This window comes from Plectropomus leopardus, chromosome 17 (assembly GCF_026936395.1).
Source record: "Plectropomus leopardus strain MGB_pleo_1.0 chromosome 17, ASM2693639v1, whole genome shotgun sequence".
NCBI classification, from domain to species: domain Eukaryota; kingdom Metazoa; phylum Chordata; class Actinopteri; order Perciformes; family Serranidae; genus Plectropomus; species Plectropomus leopardus.
Genome location: NC_142192.1, coordinates 24693214 through 24713765, shown reverse-complemented (window position 1 = coordinate 24713765; position 20552 = coordinate 24693214). Strand labels below are relative to the sequence as shown.

Here is a 20552-nt window from a genome sequence, read left to right as displayed (position 1 = left end):
ATAAGAAGTGATAATAATAGCTTGGATTTATATAGCGCCTTTCATGGGAACCAAGGAAGCTTGCAATAAATCATGTTTTAGCCACCTAAAAAATCTGTATGAGTGTTGGCTAAATGAGTAATATTTTCTCTGCTTTCTTAGGCAGCAGTAGACCAGCAACTCCCATGTTCAGCGAAGTAAAATGACTGTTTTTGTCAGCAAAGTCTAGTGGCTTTGAGATAACAGCTACAGTTCCACAGGCTGTAGAACAGCAGTGAAAGCCTGTGAAAATATTGTAAATATAATGTAAAATTAAGCTGATATTGTTTTTTTTTTAGGTGGCCCTTTTTAAGTGGCTAAAAACTAACAAGTTGAGGCAGTGTTTACCCAGCACTATTTCATTACATGTACATGAAGCAAAGGGTTTCTACCCAAAAGGTATTGCAACCAAACATTGTGATTCAGTTTATACAACTGAAAGCTAGTAAGTGCATCTTGAAGTTGTTATGCCAGATTTTCAAGTAAAGAATTAATTTATATGGGTACAAAAATGCAGACAAAAATTTCTATTTCCAGAGGTTTTCAATGAATGTGGCATAGCTCTTTTTCTGGTAGTACATTGTCCTTTCAATGGACAATTGACATATAGCTGCTTTTCACTGCATTCAGAAACTTTGATGTAGAAAACACTGAAAATTAACTGCACTATAGCTTACCTACATGCATCTTTGCATACTGTTTTCATTAGTGTATGGGACCCAGGGGGGCTATATGACGCGCAGTGGCAAGAAAGAAGTCAAGCGAGTCTCCACCAGACAGACACCTCTGCAGCCTTGCAGTAGGAAGCGAACCATTGGTCAGGGTGATTAACCTCTGCAATGGGCCAATCAGACTGCAGTTCAGGAGGCTAACGACTGCCAGGTGTGTAACAGCACGTGCTGGACCCTCAGCTGACTGGGTTGTCACCTTCATGTATGGAGATGAAAGAAAACAAAGCAGGCTAAGCTCAGCCGTGTCAATCAAAAGATGAAAAGTGGCATATTTTTTATAACCACTTCCATTTGAATCTCGAGAAAGATTCTTTGCACATTAGAGATATAATTTACACCATTTCAGTGTTTAATTTATACTGTTTTCTTCAAAGAATCACTTGAACTTTGCACACGGTAACATACATTCCATTAGACACATTGTTTTATGGGTTTTTCCCAAACCTCTCCAGAGAAAATCTTTCATTAAGTCACCGTATGACAGCAATATCCTCTGCTCTGAGTAACACAGTGTGTTGTGAAATGGGAAGTGTCAGATAAAAGTAAGACTGCGAACAGGCGACATGTTAGCAGATCTGAGGCCCCACGCCAATCCCAACGCGCTCAGCTGTAATCTAACACGTCTTGCCTCTGTTAGGGGAGAAAGGGACACATTTTGGGGAGGACCAGCCCCAGAATCCTCTATGAACACTTCTCTGCTCTAAATGAAATGCATTGCTGCAAAGATGAAGGCTGGTTTTGTTTTTGCTCCGACAAAACTCTTATCTGTTTCAATATTTTAACTCAGAAGTTTATTTTTGTAATATACATCGCAGATAAGTGATGGCATATTTACATTACATGTGCAAGCTTGAACATGAAAATACTAATGTAAAGATTTTTTACTAAAAAATGTAAAGCCCTGATTGCACTTTAAGGAACACTCTAAATGTTTTATTTATGTTGATAACGATGTTTTTAAGATACAGTATTATAAAATGTCAATCATTGTAGCCTAGTTTTACTTGGAAACACTCTCAGATAAACATATCACAGCCATCTGATTCTTCACCTGACCCGACCTGCTATAACTCATTTCCCACGTACACAGTTTGCAGCTGTAATACTCCAGAGCATCGGCTCATTATGAAAACTGAAACTGAATCTGCATCAAAGCTTGAAGGCGTCAGTTTCACCTAAATCACCAAAACAAAAAAAAATCCCACTTACCCCCTTGTGGTATTTAGTCATGCAAATACTTTGGGTTTTATTTGTACAGTTCTGTTATATCGCCATTGGAGACATTTGCAGTCACCCCTAAAACAATAATGTTGAATTTCATTTAAGGTGCTAAATACATTTGGATGATTACCTTTGAAAAAGTCAACATCATTGTGTCTTTCCAGAATATTTCGGGCGAAATAGTTGTGGGGAACTACATACCTTCAAGGGCTTCTTCTGTTGGCATTCGCACCGCCCGTAGGGACGCTGAAGTGACATATTGTAAGACCCGCGGTTGGTATTACAATAAAACTTTGGCTTTTTACAAGTGAAAATCGCAATGTTTCTCTTGTCCTATATAGGCTCAGTAAAGGTGTTTCCTCCTATTTTTATTTATTTTTTATTACTGGTTTAATTATTTTTATTTAGGTATTTTTTATAAGCCATTGTTTGTGTTTTGTGTTGTCATTTACACATTTTTTAAATAGCTGTTGCCAGTGCACATTGTGTTTGTAACCTCCTGTTCAGCAGTGGGGTTTGATCACTCGTTACTTTTCGCTCATGTTATCTCAGCACCTGCTCACTGCCACTTTCAAGCACCTGCATGCTGAGTGCTGTGTTCAGAGAGGACTGGCTTGTGTTAGCTGTCTTTCTTTTATGACTCCAGTAAACTTCAGTAAACTTGATTTGACTAAATTTGACTTGGCGTGTATTTGTTATCAGCAGACTCTAGGCTCAGATGTCCCAAAAACTTGGGGCAGCAGAAACAGCTCGGTGTCCAGGAACATGACTTGAGAACTAAACGATCACCCGTTCAAGTCCCTGTATGGAGTGTGGACTGGCAGCTGGAGAGGTACCAGTTCACTTCCTGGACTCTGCTACAGGGGCATTGATCATGGCTGATCCTGCGCCTTCATTTTTGCGTATGTGTGAGCTGTGTGTGTATGACGAATTTCCAGAATAGATGCATTTCGACTATACGTTGTCTGTCAATTGTGCAGACTGACTGTCACACAAGACAACATGCACGATTGCTGCTCTAACTTTCTTAATATGTCAAAATATCACAAACAAGCCAGCATCCCGGCTGGATATTAAAAGAATTAAATGGCAGGACACCAGCGTCTTCCCCAGAGATGTCATTGAGTCAAACCAAATGATTCCCCTCACAGCTTAATATTTTGGTTACTAATGAGCCGTGACCAATCACATTACTAAGTTGCTTTAACAGGAATAATCAGATTAGCATGCCTTGCCTGTTGCATTCCCGATCTGGCTGGGCAGATGTCTGTCCCCTGATACATTTCAACATGAATTACTTGACGCCATTTCTGTCAATCTCTTTCTTTTTGTCTCTCATTCTTTAAAACAGACCTCAGGAAGAAGCACATCTTCCTCTTGAGATCATTACTTGGCCCATCTTTACATTACCCCACTTATCACTTGAGAGCATAATGGATCCTGACAGGAAAAAGTGCAGATGTCAGTTGAGTTGGGGGATTGTTGGTCTGGTAAATACGAAGCGCAGCCGGTAAACACAGCCGCAGACTATTTAAAGCAGCCTGTCAAAGTGTCACGCTGAAAATCCCTCTTGATGATGTGCCTTGGCGATCCGTCAGCGCAGCAGAGATCGTAAGAGCTCTTGGAAAAGGGAGAGTAAATGTGCAGCAGAGTCTGTTCTTTATCAGAGCGGCAGCAGACCTCATCCTTGACATTGCATGTTTTATTCCTCAGAATCAGGAATTAGCTGATAGGAGTCATGCTGCCCGTAAGTGAGGCAGTGTGTTGCAGTGTGGGTTTACTCTAAACTGGAAATCATCTCCAGGGACATCTGTTGCCTTTGCCTTTCTGACGCAGAATAATACTTCAACATGTGTCACAGATGACGTACTGTTCACACACAGGGACCTGTGCATTCACACACACACCCAAGTGCCTTAAATATACTCACAGGTCCTTATCCAAACTTGCCATATCCAGTGGTCATTTGGTGCCACTGATTGGACACATGAGTCACCCTTCCATTGTAGGATTACACGTATTGGTTTAGTGGCTTAGTGAATTCCCAAAAGTGACCTGCAGTCACACTTTTTCCCCTGCTGTACGAATCAGGCATTTACACAGCTGTCCAAATACAGAAGTCTTTCACGTTAAATTACTTTCTTTCCTGAGTCTCTTTCTTTGAGGTATTCAAGCTGCTGCCCCAGAGCTGCAAGCTTCACAAAGGCTGGAGGTGCATACGGGAGCGTCCAGCATCTCCCAAAAACAAAAAAATACTTTTGTATTTGTTACTTTCTCATCGGAAAACCTGAACTAGGTGCAAGGTTCACTACACGCCCATAGTCCCCAGTTGTCGAGACATGAACTCAGGAAATTGCTTTCACTGAAGAGGGAACCCTACTTAATAACAGAGACCTCATTGGCTTGCTGCTGCTTCTTGGATGTGCAGTCTCTTCTTTTGGGAGAAAGGAGGGAGCGTGAGAGAAACAAAGACATTTAAAGGAAAAAAGGGCGAGTGTGTGATGCAGCAGGTTGGGGAATGGCAGAGCTGTCAGAGGGATGTTGTCAGATCCGCATGCAGCAGTTCTCATTCACACCACGAGTGAGTTCACAAGGGGACACACCCTAAAGAACTCTGCTTCCAAGCTGTATATTAGTTTTTAGTTTTTGTGTTGAGTGCAGAGTGTGTGAAAGAATTCAGCATGGGGGTGACAGCTTATCAGTCCCATAGATGCGCTGTTTGTTGGAGTAATCCTCAGAGTGAAAAGATGGCAAGAAATTTGAATACTCCGTTGTCGCGTCTTGCCTTGCATGGATGATTGCCAGGTGATTCTTAGCAGCTGTTTATTATAGGGTCACTCCATTTATTTAGTGTGCATTTAAGGAATACTCTATAAAATGACAATTTGTATATCACTTACTTATCCTGCGTCGTACTGAATTTTTGAGGAGAACTTTGTTTATCTCGCATGCCTCCAAATGGAGCAAAGAATCCAAAAAAAGCAAACAATCTTGATGAATTGAAGTAATCAACAACAAAACTATATCAAAACATCAGTTTACAAAGTCACACAACACTCATGCAGTAAAACCTTAGTCTCATTTATCTAGTCGTATGCTCATTCTTTCAAAAAAATATGCATTTTCGCTAAAACCTTAATATTTAAAACACAAGTAGTGTGCATTTCATTGAGGAGGCTGTTTATGTGGAAGTTTTTTAATTAGGGATTTTTTTATGCAGTAGCCTGTGTTTGCTTTCGCTACCCAGCAGTGGAAGAGATGTGGATAACATACAGAAGAGAGCGGGGATCATCCTCAGCGTATCACATCAACATGGACCGAGGGGTGCAGCCTCTTCTGCCAAACATGTTGTATGCAAGTCCCCTCATGTCAGCCCCATAGCTTGTAATAAATGTTGTAATATTACAAGTTTTATTTATTTTTTAACCGAGGAAATCGTTTTTTAATCAGGCTTTGGCCCAAAACTGCTGCTCTGGTGAAGGCACAGGCCGGGCTTTTACAGAAACTTTTTGAGTTCATGTTGGGTCAGGTCTGATTTCTGGACCCGATCACAGCTCTTCTGCTATTCATCAAGGGTTTTCTTCCTTTTTGGATTTGGCATTTATTGTTGAGACATGTAAGAGAAACAGATTTCCTGTCACAAATTCAGTGGAACACAGGGTGGGTAATTGATACACAAATGGTCAATTTAATGGGTAAAGTATTCCTTTAACATCAGCTTTGTGTAGCACATTAGACTCTGAATCAGAAATGCTTCGTTGATTTTGTGGAATTAGAAGAAAGAATGCGGCAATAGCGCCACTAACAGAAACTTAAACTTTATTAACACAAGTCAAAAAAAGAGATATCATTTTACTTTTAAGTCTTTTTTTCTCTGTTGCTACATGTCAGTTTGCTAGATTGATGTACTAATTTACTTTAGGCGATTTCATTTGGCAAATACTGGAAAGGTACTCTTGACAAAATCATGAATTCCCAGCTCAGTATGATGCACCAGCCTATAGATACAAGACTATATTTGAGGAGACACATATGTTATACATTGAGCATATTGTAGGCTCTGCACAGTATGCATTCTTGTGACTCGCTCTTTAAATATAATATCCTTTAAATTGGGCCTTGCTGAAAATATATATGGACTGGCACCAAAAATGTAGTAGTGTGCACAGTTTCATGGACAGAACAGTAGGAAATCTCAAACACAAGAGGACAAGACAAGGAGAAATATTACATACTTGGCGACCAAAGACTCATGTGTATGCCCTACTGGTCCAGCTCTGGATGGATGTATGTTTGGTTAAACAGGTTGCGTATTGCTCTTTTACTGTGTGTAGCTGTTTAACGTCAGTATTTGCGGTGCAAATTAACATACTGTGGACCTGCAGATGGAAATGTGATTCCCAGACATTCCTTAAACTACATGCTCTCTCCTCTCTCGGTCTCCAGGTTTCCATCTGTAATTCTTTCACATGCTCTCTTTTTCTTTCACACTTTATTTTATCTTCTCTCCACCCCGTTAATGTTGTTCCAGGTGTTCTACATGTACTCAATCACAACAAAAAATAAATATCTCTCAGGAGACATTTCTTGCAGCATGTTATGTCTTCTTGCTGTCTTTATTGCTTACACTGCTCTCTCCACCGTGCTCCTCTCCCCCTCTGATGTGTTTTCATGTCCTGACTCCCTCCTCTTCCTCCTCCTCGTGTGTTTCAGGCTGTTCCTGAAAAGCCACAGTGGGACTGCAGGCAGACAGAGCAGTCTAGTAATCCACGGAGCAGACTTCAGCACCAAGGACATGGACAATGACAACTGCATGTGCAAGTGTGCCCTCATGCTCACTGGTGGTAAGTGCAGCCCAACGGCACTTTACAGTTTGGATAATCTTACGTTTGTGTTAAGCAGAGGCCGCTGCTTCCTGGTGTAACTACGGCAAGTACAGCAAATCAAAGTTGAACCAGCACGTTCGTTGTTTAACTATGATGAATTTTTACCACAGTTCAAAGCTGCTTTAATTTAATTTTTGGCCACTTGGGGCCAAATCAATAAGCTATAAGCACAACATTGACATATTATTACCTTAGAAGTAGGGAAACATGTTAGCAAACAGTTGCTTATTTATACACCCAGCAAACACTGAAAAACATTATCTTTAATGTGGCCTTTGTCTTTGGCAAACTCACAAATGTCCTATATTCACTCTACTTGTAGGATCTGTTTTTGGGTCGATAAATCGTATTTTCAGTATCATTGTGATATGAGCATGGGCTATCAACATATTGCAAAAAGACTGCCAGAAAATTAATAAATAAGGAAAATAATTTCATTCACACAAGCCATCAAGGGTCCGAAATTAAAACCTGCAGGACACCAAAAGCAGCACATTTTCTGTTTTGCAAGTAAATCTCAGGAGGCCATCCACCACACTGTTTGGAAATTGTTTATTCCAAAATAGTCATTTACGGTGGCACTGCTTGTGTCATGTGAATCAGAGTGCAACATTTATAGAGGAACAGGGACTTCATGGTGCATTCAGGTGCAACCTTGTAAACTCAGTTATCTATACTCGAATGGCCACAGAGGTTAAGTATGTGAAAGTTTCTATATTTTTCTTGTAGTCTTCTGTTGAAATATGAATATGTCACACTTTGTTGTCCCTTTGTCCCATTTCTACATAGACAGATTTTAAAAATTACATAAAAGAAATCTTAAAAAAAATCATCAGACTCCACCGTATTCTAGTACAAGAGGGCCCTAAACACCCCTGTGGTAATTTAAATTATGTTTAGTACATTTTTAATAATAGAAGCTAAAATTATACTAATATTCAATCAGTTCAACATTGGCATATTATGTAAAATAATACATAAAAAATCAAATTGTTGTCAGAAAACTCATCCATAAGCTTGTACAACAGGTCCCAAAATACCTCTGTGATAAAGAAATAATTATATACTGAAGTCAAACCCAATATGAAAACATTTTGACCAGCAAAAATATGCATGTATGATGATCACACTGGTTTTATACAAAATAAAACCAATGTGAATCAAGTTTTTGTGTTTCTTGCTCCGTCAGACTTCTTTTTAGTAATACTTCTTGCTCTCAGGTCTCAGAAATTAACTTGGGGAGTACAATGTCATTATTACCAATAGAAGTCATGGGTAAAATTACATAAAAAACGCCCAAACTATAATGATATGTCTCTATGGCACCAACAAGACAATAATACAGAATTGCTTTTACGAGAAAACAATGGCACGATATAACTATTCCAAAAAGCAATTACCTCTGACTAGCTGTATGACCAACCTCGCAATGTTCATGCCCAGTCATCGGTTCAGGTCATTATGAAAACAACCTGCAACAAGCAACGGGCAAACGGGGTCACTTACACATCTATCTGCACCTATTAGGCTTTATTCTGCATCCCCTCCCAGTTGCACTGCGGTTGGAAACGTGCACATTATAAAAATCCCTGGGCGCGGCACCAAGTGTCAGAGAGATTTAAAATGACTCTGCTTCTCCTGCTGTGTAAGTGGAGCCCAGTGACCCTCGCTGTCACCTCATGGCAGCCCTATGGCTGAGTCCTGACCTGGTACTAATCAAGCATTTCTAAGCGCAGATTTAAGATCAGCGTTACCTCTGAGGTCATAATGAGCACAGTGGGTTAAAGGGAACTGGCATCTGATCACTAATCAACACCCCCACTCTGCTTGATTCATGGCCTGCCCACGGCCAGCCACAAAGGAGAGGCATGACAACATGTAGCCTGAGTCAAAGCTGGTCCGAGCCCAGCGCTGCGCTGCATTATATACAGTATATCATTTGATTTATTCCCCATGTTTATAAGAGCAGGGCTGACTTCGAATGATGTAAGTGTCTGGAGTATACAAGAGGAAAATACTTCTCTGCTACATTTATGAGAACAACTGCAGCATGCTGTGTTAAGAATACGGAGGAGGACACACACACTGTAATGTATATATTTACCCAACACCATAACATACAGTAGAGTAACCGCTCTGACAGTAGGAGGTAAAGGGGATCCCTCTATCATGAGAACAAACTGCAATCGCTTTTTTTTTTTCAAAAGAAGACATCTCGCCTGCTTTTACAAGACAGTAAAATCTACCGCCTGGAAAGGGAGAAGATACTGATCATAAATCCCGGAGGATTGCTGCTGTGTGCACTGAATGTTTATGTGTGTGACGGCGGTTGCGAGGTCTGCGGTTTATCAACGAGTGAGGGATGGCAAGTAGGAGACATTCGCTGTAGTTTGCATTGTTAAGAGGAAAAAAACACTGTCGCAATAAAATAAAACAGCAGGATCCACAACCCACACCGTGCGATGATATCACTAAACACCACAGTGTATAAACTGCAGGACGCTGCTACCAGCTCTTCTACTGGTATTGAAACTAGCTTTCATTCTCAAGGCTTTTGCACACTGAGTCTGGGTTTATTCCGGATGCAACTATATGAGAAAAAAAATGTAAAAACATATTTGCTGCTTTGCTCCTCCACACTGGAGGTGCGTCCCTGTCTGTCGGCACTCTCTTCCCATGTCCATCTCTTGGCACAGCTGCTGCATTCAGGAGCTTAACTGTCCTCTCGGTCTCCACACTTCTACTCTCTTTCTGTTAGTTTGCGGTCCGTGTCCTCCTCCTTGTCATCATCATCCATGTTAAAAGTGAGCTGTGTCAGTTCTGAAATGATATTCCTGCTGACATTTTCTTCACAGTTTCTTCATTAAACATCTCTGTGAAAGCTTTTAATGAAAGCGAAAAATGCAGAAAATCAAACCTCAAACTTTAATGATGGACAGTTTTGGATTCAGTGTGCAAACGTGACTAACACAGTGAGAGGTTGTATTTATTTTTAGATATGTGACACTTTTTGATGAAAAAAAACAGACTTAAATGTAACTTGTGCTGCAATATTTTTTTTAAAAAAAATTTTCCCACCTGAGAGCAGCGGAAGGGAGCTGTGAACTTTTAAAGTTGACTTGCCAAACTTATAAGTATAGATGGTAGAGTTTGGTACTAAACTAGCAACGTTATATTTGTACCAGCTCCGTGCACGCTCATATCTCAGCTGCATCTCAGGGGCGTGACCTCGACCTGAAGCCGCAGTTAACTGTGCAGCCTTATTACGCTAAGCTGTGGTAACTGACTGCTTTGAGAGGGGAAAGGGAGGTACAGAGGAGTTCTACTTTATGTGGTGTGCAAAATGTTCTAAATAAAAATGTTCCTATTGAATAGCAATGTAAAAACTCAGACAGAGATGTACCAATAAATAGCCACCTGGCAAATTTAATTTCAATTTTCACTTCCCTTTTAGCTCAGTTTTGTTGTCCACCAACTCCTGAGGGAGATATCTGTTTCTTTAACCACTAAATGCTCCCGTATGTTGGTGAGCTTGTTTCTTAGTGTGTCTGATGTTTTTGGTGGGTAGCATACTGTTTATTTTTTAGAACTGACTTGCTGAAAACAGCTGCCTGCTGTGGCTTGAATCAGCTGAAAATGAAAAAAAACATTAAAGCTATGTGCCCTAAAACCAAAACAGTGAGCTAAAAGACTCAAAACTGTCCTTTTGAGCTCAGGATAACTGCACAGTTGAGTGACAATTTCCCTGTGGATATGTCTCTACAAGCTATCCCCTTTGCATTAAATTCATTGATAATTTATATCAACTTTGGTCCATCTACAAAGATGTCAGCTGCAGTGACTCTGCTGAAAGAAATCCCCAGCTTGGGGATTATTCCTAAAGCTTTTTCAAAATAAAAAATAATTTAGCTGAACAAGTGCAATATCATATTAAATTCCCACGGGCGCCAACATCCTGAAATTATAATCAGCTGTGGAAATTTAAGGAGGTGTCCAACAGTTTCCGTGAAATACTGTGTACGTGTCGTATTATGAAGCAGCAATCAATGTGAACTTTATATGGGTGTGATCCATGCCAGCAACAAGGGCAGAACATTGCTCATGATTACTGACAGGTCTTGTGAAATGTCAGACTGTAGGCTGCAGTTCAGGTCTGACAGGAGAGAGGAGCGGAGCCGCCATTTGTCACTGTGTGACTGACACATGCCATGCCTCGCATATGTTCCATATCTGACAGTATGAGCTCGGGCGAGTAGTTCAGATACAAAACCTAAATGGCAGTTTACCAGGATGGAATAGATGTTATCTTTAGTAAATCTCTGCCTGCTGAAATGTGTAATACTAATAATAATAACAATAACAACACTTTATTTGTATGGTACTTCTTACAAGTGTAGGTCAAAGTGCTTTACACAAAGTTGCACATGTATGAAAACATTTTAATGCAATTTCAAAGATTGCAAACAAAGCACTCATGCAGTATAACAGGGTAGAAAAATAAGCAAAAGGCTGAGTCGTAAGGAGAGGAGTTGACAGAAGTTTTGGAAGATAGTTGTGAACAGGTTAATCCACAGATTTGGAGCATAGTTAGAGTAGGCTGCCTCTCAGTCTCCGCTGCTTCAGTGACCCCAGGCAGCGATTCTGAGTGTAGAGGGAGAAACAGTTGACTAAGTATGGATGTGCTAAACCTTTCAGAAGCTTGTAAACCTGTAATACATTTTAAAAGTCTGTTCTAAAAGAGGCATGAATCTCATGTGTGTCCTAAGTTATAAAATAAGTGTGAACACATCTACCCTTTCTTTTAGTACCACTATATACTTCAGGGGAAGTATAAAACGTGTCACCTTGGGAGTAGAATGAAAGTTTCCCATGCCATTCACTGCTCTAATGTGGCTGGAGCTCGTGCACATACACTCTTGGCTTAAAATAGAAAGAGGTGCAGAAAGTGTTCGGCAGCAGGTAGTGGCATGCCAATGAACCCAGTGACAGTAACACATTGAGAAGATAGCAGTGTAATGGTTCCTGAACCAGTGCCATGGCCGTGTGGGAGAGGCCATGGGAAACTTACAACCTTTACAAAGGACAAAACTTATGATTCAGGGGACTTTATCGACACCTGGACAAAACCAGAGCACTAACTTACTTAAAGGGACCGTGAAACGGAAATTAGAGCGTCTTTAGCTTCTGTACTGTTACGTATTTAGCAGTTACATAGAATCTTTGAGTGGTGTACATTTACAAGAGGGATTTAAAACAAATCCTTCACACTTGATTGGATCGCTAAATAAGTTTGAGTGCATTGCTCAGCAGATTGTTGGCTCCATGCCAGGGCTGTGCGTTAATGTGTTAATTGCAATGCAATTATGGTCTTTAGTACTGGCATAAATAAAGGTGCTCTTTCACTGTATGTGGTGCACAGCACGCACCCCAGAGCTCAGTCTCTGGCCTCTACTGGTGGAACAGGCAGCTGAGCTGAAAGACACTGACACCTAGTGGTGGTGGGAGAAGTTACAGGACTGTAAACAGCCGGCGGCTAACAACGGCGTAAGGAATAGCGGCATGTTTTTCACATCTAACCTGGTGAATCAAGGATTTATTTCGACCAAACAAGAGCTGGTGATTTTTGGAGCAGTGGACTAACTAACTAGATTACTAACAAGACTAACCAAGATGGTTTGGGTGAGTTTTATCATTTAATTTCTGTTGAGTTTGAATGAAGTGTGTTTTATGATGAGTCAACAAGGCAATTAGACTTCCGTGTCTTCCGTGACCAAAGTTGCATTTTAAAGGTGTACAGTTGTATTTCTCTGTTTAATAAAGTTATTAGGTGTGAGAATACTACATTTTGTAACAGAAACAACAGAGCTAACAGTGATAACATGTTTACAATGCTATATTCAAAATGATCCCATAGACAGTATGCAGTATGAGTCAACAAACATGTGAAACAGTTGTAATGGAGGAAAAAAGATAGGGGTTATGATGTACAAATACTGTGATAGTGATTTTTAAATAAATATTTGACATATAACAAGAGATAAATAATGAAATTAACACAGGGATACAGGATTAAGACTGAAAAGATGTATTTTTTATTTCACTTTAAAGATGCGCCTGTTCTGCTAAAAGTCATCAGTGCTTTGCAAGTTATCTACGCTCTCTAGTTAAATCCAGTATCAAAGCTCAGCTCTTTCATAATCTTTCTCTATATTTTGAGTACCAAATGATGTTTTATTTTTCCTTATACTCTCTTCAGGTTGGTGGTTTGACGCCTGTGGCCCGTCCAACCTCAACGGCATGTACTTCACCCAAGGACAACACGTAGGGAAGTTGAATGGTATCAAGTGGCACTACTTCAAGGGCCCCAGCTACTCGCTACGAGCCACGCTCATGATGATCCGCCCCCTGGACTTCTCCTAGTCTTTTGAACTTTTACCTTCCAAACTGCTATGTAGCACATTAGAGGGACGCTTCCCATTTTATCGTCTTGTCTCATCTCATTTCACCGGCCACGGGAGTCACCCAATGAATCTTTTTTTTTTTTAACTCAACCTGGTTCTTCTGCAGAGCAACGGCTATTCCTGTGCTGCTGTTGCCTCGTAACCTTTCCCCTCAATAAACTGAAGAGCAAACACGAGGAGGAAGAAGCAAGACAGACGCAACTCATCTGTTCACACACAGATTCAAACGTTATTTAAAGGACAAATGCGTTCAGGATGCTCACGCCTGGAATTTGCGTACATTTTGAGCACGCTATAGCGTCAGTTTGTATGAATCTTCAAGCACGATGTCAAACCACAATTTTTCCATTTTTCAGGGGACCTTGTGTTGTAAAAATATGGAGGACTTGAACTCTTCTGAATGGACAGCAGCAATCAGAGAGCAGCACTGACTCTTTAACTGCAGGACAGAACTGATCTGGAAAACTCTGAGGACACGAACGAGAGACTTTTCTTTTTTTATTAAAATGTTGCTCACAGAACGCAGCCCATAAATATTACAATTGTATTAAATGTGTTTTTTGGTATTATTTTTGTTATCCCAACTGTATCCAAAGTAAGATGAAATTGTCTTTTTTTTACTGTACAGTGTATAATGAATTTCTGTTTGCATCAAGTATAAAACACGCGCTCTGTTTTGAGGTGGCCTTGAAATTGAAAGTGATGAGTTGGTAATAGTTATGAGGGTCACTTGCAGTGCTTACTGCCAATTACACACTCGCTGTTTTGACAGAGTGTGATTATTTTTAGAGTTCAAGATGTGAGGTTATTATTGGATTAGATTCTGGACTGAGATCCATTTGCTTTCAGTTATTGGCTGAGAAAAGACTTATACCTGCCAGGGTTTAGATTGTGAGTGATCACTTTACCTCTGCTGAATATAAAAAACAAGGACATTAATACAGACGCATTCAATTAGTGACGTATAACAATTACAGCTGTGTGCTCAAGAGGGAGTATAATGCACGTTTGCATTTACAAGTAAGGTGTATTTTCCAAGATGATCGTGAGTTAAACGATGAAGTACCGCATCATGATGTTTCCAAAATTAGGCCCAAGGAATTAACAAGTTAAAAGTTACAAGAAAGTTGTCTGAAATTTATCAAAAAAAACAAGAAAAGAAAATGGTTTTAAAAAGTAAACAAAAATAAATAAATATGTAGATAAATCAGTCAAGCTATAAGTAAAAAAGAAAAAAGGAAAAAATGTCAAATTAACTATATTTATAATTTTGTTGTTTTTTGTTGTTGGTTGTTTTTTTCATTATTAATGCCAAATAATATCTTTTTAAAAACTAATTTACAGGTAATTGTCTGGTCACCTTTTCCAATTTTTTGCAATTTGTGGGACATCTCTTGCGAAATTGCTCATTGGCCTTTTAGCCATGTTTTTAAACCAATTTTTCAAGGTTTCAGAGGCCAAACTGCATATGAGAGGAGTCTGAATGCAGCACAAGAAGTGATGTTATTCCAGGTTTCAAAGGGTTAAGCTGCCTTGGTCAGTTTCTTGCAGTTGTTTTCAGTGAGAGTGAAGTGTTTTGCTTGCAGCTTTTGCGTTGTCGAGCAGCACCCTGAATGCCTTGTGGGGAAAGTATTTAAACTTAAAGCTGAAAAAGCACCCAAAATCATTGGTGTTTTTTTCTCTGTTCATTCAGATAAATTAAGAAGTGGGCCTTCTGTGGTGGCGATGACAACAAGTGGTAGCCTCCAGTGTTGAGCTAATGTTAGCTCAATTTAAGGTCACTCCAGGTTTGCTGCAAGACATATCTGAACAAACTTTTACCTTAACTAGTTTCTGTCATTTTACCAACCGCAGTTCCACCCAAAGATTCATAGCAGACAGTCAAACTGTCCCCAACTCGTCCTAAAAAAAGCCTTGACTGACCATCATCCAGCATCCATCTCCACAAACTTGCACTTGGACGCGAGATTGAACTGATTTGAATTTAGGTGTCAAACATCAAGGTTGTTTTTAGGTTATTTTTGAGGGTTTTCCTTTTATTTGACAGGACAGCTTGTAGGATCAAAGAGGGGAGAGACAGGGGAAGACATGCAGCAAAGGGCCGTGGGTTGGAATTGAACTCGCAGCAGCTGCATCAAGCCTTTGTACACGGGGCGCCCGCTATACCAGGTGAGCTGCTGGACGCCCTATCAAACATCAAAGCTACTGTGACCTTGGATCCGTCACCTTGAAGGATTTTTTTCTAACTTGAGCACAAACATCCATTTGAGCTCCATAAATAACCAATAGAATTTGTTGGTCAAAGATCAAGGTCACTGTGCCCTCAAAAAACATGTTTTTGGTCATGCCTCGTATGCCTAACTATGACAAAATTCTAGTTTCATGTAGATTTTCGGGTATAGATCTGCGGGGTCACTCCACAGCAAAGTAGCAGTCAGGCTAAGGACAGGTTATTCGAGGGTTGCCTAATGATTTTTGTAAACGCGGCAAAACACGTTTTGTCTGATCGAGGCAGGCTTCAACAAAAATGCAGCGCAGGGCCCCTCGCTGTCTGATCGGGGCCTTACGCTTACATTAAGCTGCCGTCCCAAATGTACAAAACTTTTTAAGACTGAGGTCAAAGTTCATATTACTGAGTCTTACTTGTAACTGCAAAGGACATTTATGAAACCCCTTAAAGACTAACCTCTTACCTTAAAACAAAGAACAGATCATTAACACAAGTTACATCCAGAAAGTTTTTCACAGACTTTAACATGACACAGCCTCAGAATTCAGCCAGTTTCTGTTTCTCATCAACGCAGCTTTGAAAAAACAAAAAGAAGCTGGAGTTGGATTTGAAGCATGAAATTAATGATTCCACCAAGTGATCCGTGTGAACACATATTTCATAACCTCCAGCTTTACAACAGAATCTACTGTGGAGTATTTACTAAAGGTACATGTGGCGAGAAGATAAAGTGTATCTGGAACTTGTAAAACTACAATCGACATGTTTATTAGCATACTAAAATTGTATAATTTAATGTGTGTGTACGTAAAACAGCTTTCCTGAGGAAAGCTAGTCTTTTTTTTCCTGTTTTTACTCCAGAAGTACAGTGGTGTTTTGAAGTTGAGCATAAAACCTAGAAGTTAAGATAATAACCCTGGAGAAATGTGCCTTTGATAACTCTGCTTTTACCTCATTAAATTCCAGATTTGCAGATTTATTTAAACATTTTTTGTAACATGTGGTCAGTGTTGTGTTGCTAGATTAAATAAAGGAGCATGTGATGCACTAATGTTTTCAATCTGCATTTCGGCTGCACTTTTTGTGCCAAATTGATGTGACGATAGATGTCGGTTGAAGAAAAAGTTGCCCTCAATTACGTCTTTCTTTAAGCAGACGTGCTTCCACTGAACAAAAGCTTCCTTTCATGATAATATCTTCCCCATCAGTTTAAATCTCCTGATACAGATGCTGCACCGCATGTCAGGCAAAGCAGTCTTATTGCACAGAAAGACATGAGATAAATCACATAGATAGACGGACGTGCCTTCTTCCGCCTTTTTGAGAACCAAACCAGATGGTTCAAACATCAGACTCCCTCTCTGCCCGAGCTGTGCAGTGCCTTTTGTCTCGAGTGGTGACTCGCTCGCTAGTGGCAGTGACAGATTACCAAAGTGTCAAACGATGCTGTCGGGACCTGTAGTGTCTCCTCATAGTTGACATTCCTGGGCCTAATCAGAGGTTAAACAAATTACTGCAGTCTGCAAACCACCACGTGTCCTTCAGCGCCGGCACTGACCCGACACCCTCGCTGGAATGTGTCCTATAGAGAGTCTGGAGTGTGAAGAGAGTCGGCACACGCTGGCAGACACCTATGAGGGTCTTTGTCCTCTGTTGGTGTGAGGACAGGCTGTACCAAGAACCGCTTTTAAACTGGGGGAAGTTTAGTCTCCAGTGGACGTTCAGGGTGTCAAAGCAAAGTGGAGTTTCACGTGTCTCCACGCACGCACGCACGCACGCACGCACGCACGCACGCACGCACGCACGCACACTCCAGCTCCTCACATCCACAGCCAGGCTGCTTGGCTGAAAGTGGATCCTTTCCTGTTAAATGAGGAAGAGCTGAAGAGCTGGCGGGGCGATGAGACTCCCAGAGGGTCTAAGCTGCATGTAGCGTTGGACCTCAACCAAATCAGATATGACAGAGCACAGTACCTGCAGTATGAACACTCGGGGACATTGAATCCCCTGAAGAGACCACCTGCTCTCATGGAAATGAATACAAACATTGAAGATTCACAGAGAGAGGAAGTCAGAGTAAAAATAGAACATCTGTCTGCTGCCCGTTGCTTTAAATCAGATTTGATCATACAATGTCTTTAGATTGGACTCTTAATTCCAGTACTATTAATCAAGTACGAACAGATCTCCACCAGCACCAACTATGGAGTGCTGCAGGGATGAGATTTTTTATTCCTCCGTGCGGGCATTAACTGAGCCCGGAGGTATTTTGTTTTCAGGTAGTCTGTCCATCTGTGCGTACGTAGGTCTGGCCCATTCTTGTGAATGTGATATGTCAAGAGTGCCTTGAGGGAATTTCTTCAAATTTAGTCCAAATATCAACCTGGACTCAAGAATGAACTGATTTTGGAGGCCGTATGTCATGTTCCCTCAACAAAACACCACTGGAATAACTCAATTGGATTTTGAATCAATATAGAAAATAAGATCTCTGGCAAACAGAGGCGTATACTTTCAAATTTTGTTCAGCAAGATAATCTTCACAAGTTAACCACCGCTTTTATGATTTTTTTAAGCCTAAACACAACTGCCAGATGTGAAACACTAACATCAGCCTATAAATGAACTACAGCAGGGTCACATGACTGACTGTAATGGGAGATTTTAATTTTCTTCCAAAACACAGCATGAATTCAGCCTGCTTTTGTGAATCCAGTTTTCTTGTCATTGTGATTCTCATTTATGGTATCTCATCTTTTTCCTATTAGAAATCACTTATCATTTTATTTGATTTTGCGGAACAATTTTCAGTTTCACAATCGCTTCCAGTAAAGACTTTAAATGCCAGCTGCTTCAAACTTTACTAGGAGGCTGTTTAGCTGGCTGCATGGCTGTGCACGGCATTGTGAGCGAAGAAGACAGCCTTGTGTTTTGGCTTCATGTGACAGTGACATCATTTTGCCTGTATTTAAATTAACAACTTAAATGTTTTCATGTTGCGGGGCAATAACTAACCCCTGCAACAAAAGAAATCATCTGTTCAACCACATCGCTGGCACAGAATCATCCACCAATAAAGCAAACATTTTGAAACGCTAAAAAAGTCACTGGGGAATTAACTCATAAATTCAGAAACAAGTCACCCTGAAATCATTATACTACAGCTGACATCAATGTGCACAACTCCAAGCCATCCTCTTTTCACTGCAGTATAATCCCAAAGCAACTGTGTGGTCTCTGCAGAGTTACAAATTTTAGGGTTATGTTATTCACTGAAATAATCGTATGCGCAGAATAGTGTATCAAACTGATGTCATGTCAAGTTAATGTATTTTAAATATTCCAAATCTTTAACAACACGTTATTTGATCTCTGAATTCTCAACTTTTATCAGCAAGATTCTTGACTTTTATTACAAAAGTGGTCGCCATTTGCACATATTGTCCAACTGTAGGGAGAAAAACCATTTTGGATTGTCCAGTGCTGGTTTGAGTGGAAACTCCTGTGGTTTAGCATAATAAATAGAGTAGAATAAGAATGTAAACGTCAGTCGAGGTGAGGGACTCCCTCATAAAGAAAAACTCAAAAGGCGCTCGATATGATTGATGGTCTGTGGGAGTGAGAATGGCACTCGGTGTACACAGAGAGTGTGAAGCAGAGAAAGGCTGCAGGTCCTGGCAGGCGCCGTTCAAACTGATAATATGAAGGCTTCATAACTGGATGAAAAGAGCTTTAAAGTGTCTTTCGCATGTTAGTAAAGGCAAAATCGGCTAATAAGGATCCCAGAGGGATGTTAAATCATGTTAAGACATCCTGGGAAATGACGCTTTTGAGCATTTGCTTGTTGGTTTAATTCATAAAATGAAGTGTTGTTTTATGTGTCCATTCCTGCGACGTGTTGGAAAATTATGGGAAACCGTTACTGACGTCAGGAAGCATGACAAGTCGGACAAAGACACAGAGGAAGAATGAACGCACAGGACATATTTTGGGGCTTTTGATTTCCGAGCTCAGTGTTGGTAACATTATAAAAGTCGATGTAACGAGTGTGAAGTGTGTGGCCAATTATTGCTCCAGAGGCTGCTGCGGTCAGAAGTAATGAAGTGTGATTGCCGACTGACGCGCTGCAAGCCAAAAGCAACATGTTTTTATAAGATCTCTGGTAACAAGACCATGTCTCAAAATAAATAGGCCAGATGTTTTGCTAACACATTCAATATTGTTAAAATGAAGTGGATCCAGCGTGGAAATTGGGAAGATCAGCCTAATTTGTCCCAGTTTTGATAACCGTTTTTCCTTTGTAAGTGAAATGATTTCACATGTTCTTTATAATTAAGAGAGTCATAATATCTCTCTTGTTTGCATGCAGTCCTCATATACAGAGCAGAGCACGCTTGCCATAAAAACGTCTTTAGCTTTACCACTTTTGTGAAGCACGCGCTCTCACCTCTGTTACCAAAGATTCAGCCCCAACAAAAGGGATAGTTTGAATGCTGAGGTGTGAGCGGAGGCGGTGCATCAGAGTCTGTAATCCAGGCTTGGCAAGTCACATGCATCCGTGTTGTTTATCGTGATTAGTTCTCCCAATATTTCTTTCTTTACCGCTGTATTAGGCAGAAGGACGCCTACAGCACGAACCACTGAATGGATTATTACTAATAAGCAAATATTGGCATGCTAACATGCTAAACTAAAAATAACAAGAATGGTTAACATTATCCATATATTGTTATGGTGAGCATGTTCGCATGCTTATGTCAGCATTTAGCTTTAAATGCCACTCTTTTCAACTCTGCACTTATGTGGCCGTAGTTTCCGATTTCAGAAGTTATTCTTCCGACTTCATTGTGTTCATTTGCTCTGAGGTGAAGAGGGCACAACATGAGTTGTGTTTTAATGCTAAAAGCATTTAAACAAGAGGTTGATGGCTGTTTACTGTTTATTTATTTTTCTACATATTATTTTATAGTTTATATATTTTTATATTTCATGTAGATCACTTCAC

At 40.3% G+C, this 20552-nt stretch overlaps 1 protein-coding gene across 1 annotated transcript in view; it reads left to right on the top strand.

Annotated features, from left to right (window-relative positions):
- angpt1 (angiopoietin 1) overlaps nucleotides 1–16607 on the top strand; it is a 67254-nt gene extending 50647 nt beyond the window's left edge. Inside the window, exons 8-9 of the mRNA XM_042506777.2 lie at nucleotides 6684–6814; nucleotides 13113–16607. Of these exons, the coding sequence (XP_042362711.1) occupies nucleotides 6684–6814; nucleotides 13113–13276 (295 nt within the window). The 3' untranslated portion in view covers nucleotides 13277–16607. The remainder of the gene's footprint in view (nucleotides 1–6683; nucleotides 6815–13112) is intronic.
- The last annotated feature ends 3945 nt before the right edge of the window (nucleotides 16608–20552 follow it).